General features: G+C 64.4%; 1 protein-coding gene across 5 annotated transcripts in view; it reads left to right on the top strand.

Annotated features, from left to right (window-relative positions):
• The window catches only part of FRMD1 (FERM domain containing 1), a 19,557-nt gene that overhangs the window by 16,015 nt on the left and 867 nt on the right, over positions 1 to 2,675 (top strand). For 4 of the 5 annotated variants that reach the window (XM_024744865.1, XM_024744864.1, XM_024744868.1 and 1 more), the window contains 3 exons: positions 6 to 74; positions 635 to 809; positions 1,379 to 1,753. In XM_024744865.1, coding sequence (XP_024600633.1) covers positions 6 to 74; positions 635 to 809; positions 1,379 to 1,753 — 619 coding nt within the window. Of the gene's footprint in view, positions 1 to 5; positions 75 to 634; positions 810 to 1,378; positions 1,754 to 2,012; positions 2,095 to 2,675 lie in introns of those variants that run through there. The other variant, XM_024744867.1, reaches the window with a different exon arrangement.

The raw sequence follows: 2,675 nt of genomic DNA, 5'->3' as shown, positions 1-2,675 counted from the left end.
TGCAGGAGGTGAACCGCACTCCACAGCTGCTCTACGACTTCCCCTGGCGCCACATCGGGAAGCTGGCCTTTCTGGTGCGTGTCTGATGGGGTCGGGGCTGGGGGCGGGGGTGTCTTAGCCCCCAGGAGCCCAGAGGAGCCTGGCAGACGCTTGTCCTTTGGGACGTTGACCAGGCATGTCATGGCCCAGGAGGTGCAGGCATAGCCCGAGGCCTGGGGGGTGTCCCGCGTGGAGACGGCCCCGCCCCCTGGAAGTGCCCTCCTGCCAGGCTGGGTGTCCTGGCTCTCGTCACCAGGAGGACTTCTGGCTCCTGGGTGGGGACAATAAAAGGGGGCGAGGAGGAGGCCGCACACGCCCTGGGCTGGGCCTGGCGCTGGGCGGGTGGCAGGGACGGTGGGTCCTGGGTGCAGGCTGAACTCGAGGGCCCAACACGGCCGTAGGCCCACGGGGTCCACCTCCCCCGGCCCAGCGCGGTGGGCGCCAGGTTACAGCTGCCCTGAGGCCCCTCCCCCACCCACACCCCCAGGAGAAATCTGGTGGCAGGACAGAAACAGGAGAGCCCCCAGCAGAGGGCCTGGCTGATGCGGTCCTCTGGCTTTCTTGGTACGTCACATCGCGTCTCTTCTCTGCTCAGGGCAAGAGGTTTGAGCTCTGGCCGGACGGGCTGCCCGCGGCCCGGAAGCTGGTGTACCGCACGGGCTGCTCCTGGCGCTCCCGCCACCTGCTGCACCTGCTCAGCACCAGCCACCAGCTGCACCTGACCCTGCAGCCCCCACTGCAGCGGCTGCGGCAGCTGGAGGAGGCCCAAGGTGGGGCCGACCCTCCGCGCGCCCCCCTCCTCTGCGGTCTAGGTCGGACACTGGGCGCGGCAGCCCGCGTCGCACCCTGTTTTCCCAGAGGGGCGTTGGCAAGGGGGCGGTGGCGACCCCACTCCTCCAGCTCTCCTGGGGCCTGATTCTAAAGATGGGGGCCAGGGGGGAAGCGAGGCAAGGGCTGCAGTAACCCCCACGCGGTTCCTGGAGGCCCTGGCAATGCACGCATGTGTGTGTGTGAGCATGGAGTGCCTATGTGCACATGTGTGCACACCTGCTTGCGGGGGCCGCTTGGGGTCCCTCGCACTGAGACCTGGGAGCCCTAGGGCCGTGAGCACAAGGGCGAGGGTTAGGAGTTTACCGGCTGCCGGTGACAGATCCCACCTGGGGGCCTGGACTGTGACAGCGGACACTCGGGGCCCTGATCTCTGGGTGGCACTTCCCTCCCCCGACTCTGCATCTTCCTGGGCCTGGCGGTGGCTGGACCCCTGGGCCTCTGTCGGCCACCTGCGGCTCCATCTCCAGCGCTGTTCTTACACCAGTGCCCTCCCCCTCCCCCCGCACAGAGAAGAAGTGCTACCGGGAGTCCTGCGTCAGCGACGTGCTAGAGCTGGACCTGGACCTGGACCTGGCCAGGAGGCCATCCCCCGGCTCCCCTGGCAGCGGGGACAATAGGGACGGAGGCTGGCGTCCCCCGCACCGCCTCTCACTCCTCTCGTCTGGCAGCCACTGCAGCTCCCACTCGTCGGGCATTGAGGCCGACTCCCAGCTGGCGGGGCCCGTGGAGCCCGGGGAGATGTCGGTGGATGAGCCCGTCGTCGGGGCTGCAGCACTCCACGGGGAGGAGCCGCCCAGCAGCTCCAGGACCAGCCAGAGCAGCCGTGGCACAGTTGGTGGTGGCAGAGGTGGGCCTGAGGGCGACACCCAGGACCAGGGGGAAGGTAAGTGTGTTGCTTGGCTAGATGCCGGCTGGGGTGCTCGTCACCCTGATTCTGGGGACCTTGTTACACAGGGGCCCCTCCACCACAGGGCCTGGGAGCAGAGAAGGGAGGACAGGGCCCTCCCTACAAGATGCGGTGGGTGGTGGTCCTTCAATCCCCCTGCAGCTGGTAACTCCTAGGGAGCCTGGCCTGGCCAGTGTCCCTCATGTAAGATCCCATCGGAAAGCATTCAGCCAGGTTTCTCTCTTGCTACCCACAGGGTCAGTAGAAGTCACATGACAGTCGGCCACTTATGAGCCATTCTAGGACCAAGCACCCACCCGGCTTAGCATGAGCTCCTTGTCCCCAGGGATGCTTCCGCAGTAGGTCTGGGAATGGGGGCCCTGAAGTGGTTCCTTGTCACCCCAGGAGGTTACGCAGGCTCTGCTATTCCCTGAGCACCTGCAGCGTCTTTGAGAGTGGATGCAATGGGTAATCGTGGGGGCCAGCCTCAGGGCCTGGCCACCCAGGTCCACCTAGAGTCACCCAAGGTTATGCAGGGTCACCCAGCATCACCCAAGTCCACCCAGAGTCATTCAGGGTCACCTAAGTTCACCCAGAATCATTCAGGATCACCCAGTGCTACCCAGGGTCACCTAGAGTCACCCAAGATCACCTAGGGCCAACCAGAGTCATTCAGGGTTACCCAAGGTCAGCCAAGATCACACAGGGTCAGGTGGTTTTGGTCAACCTGCCGTGTCCACCTTTACATTCTGAGCGATAAAGGACAGATCGGTCTCCGTCTCTGAGGTTTTGCCCAAGTGTGTGGTCTGCAATCTGGTACGAGCAGTAATGATGATAAGATGGTGTTTGCCGTAAGAGCCTGCTTTAATTAGACATCAGAGCACTTGGACAACTAAAGCAGCCCAGTGCGTAAGGACAG

Source organism: Neophocaena asiaeorientalis, unplaced genomic scaffold (genome assembly GCF_003031525.2).
Source record: "Neophocaena asiaeorientalis asiaeorientalis breed wild unplaced genomic scaffold, Neophocaena_asiaeorientalis_V1.1 scaffold649, whole genome shotgun sequence".
In the NCBI taxonomy this organism is placed as follows: domain Eukaryota; kingdom Metazoa; phylum Chordata; class Mammalia; order Artiodactyla; family Phocoenidae; genus Neophocaena; species Neophocaena asiaeorientalis.
This window is presented reverse-complemented; position numbering and strand designations above follow the sequence as displayed.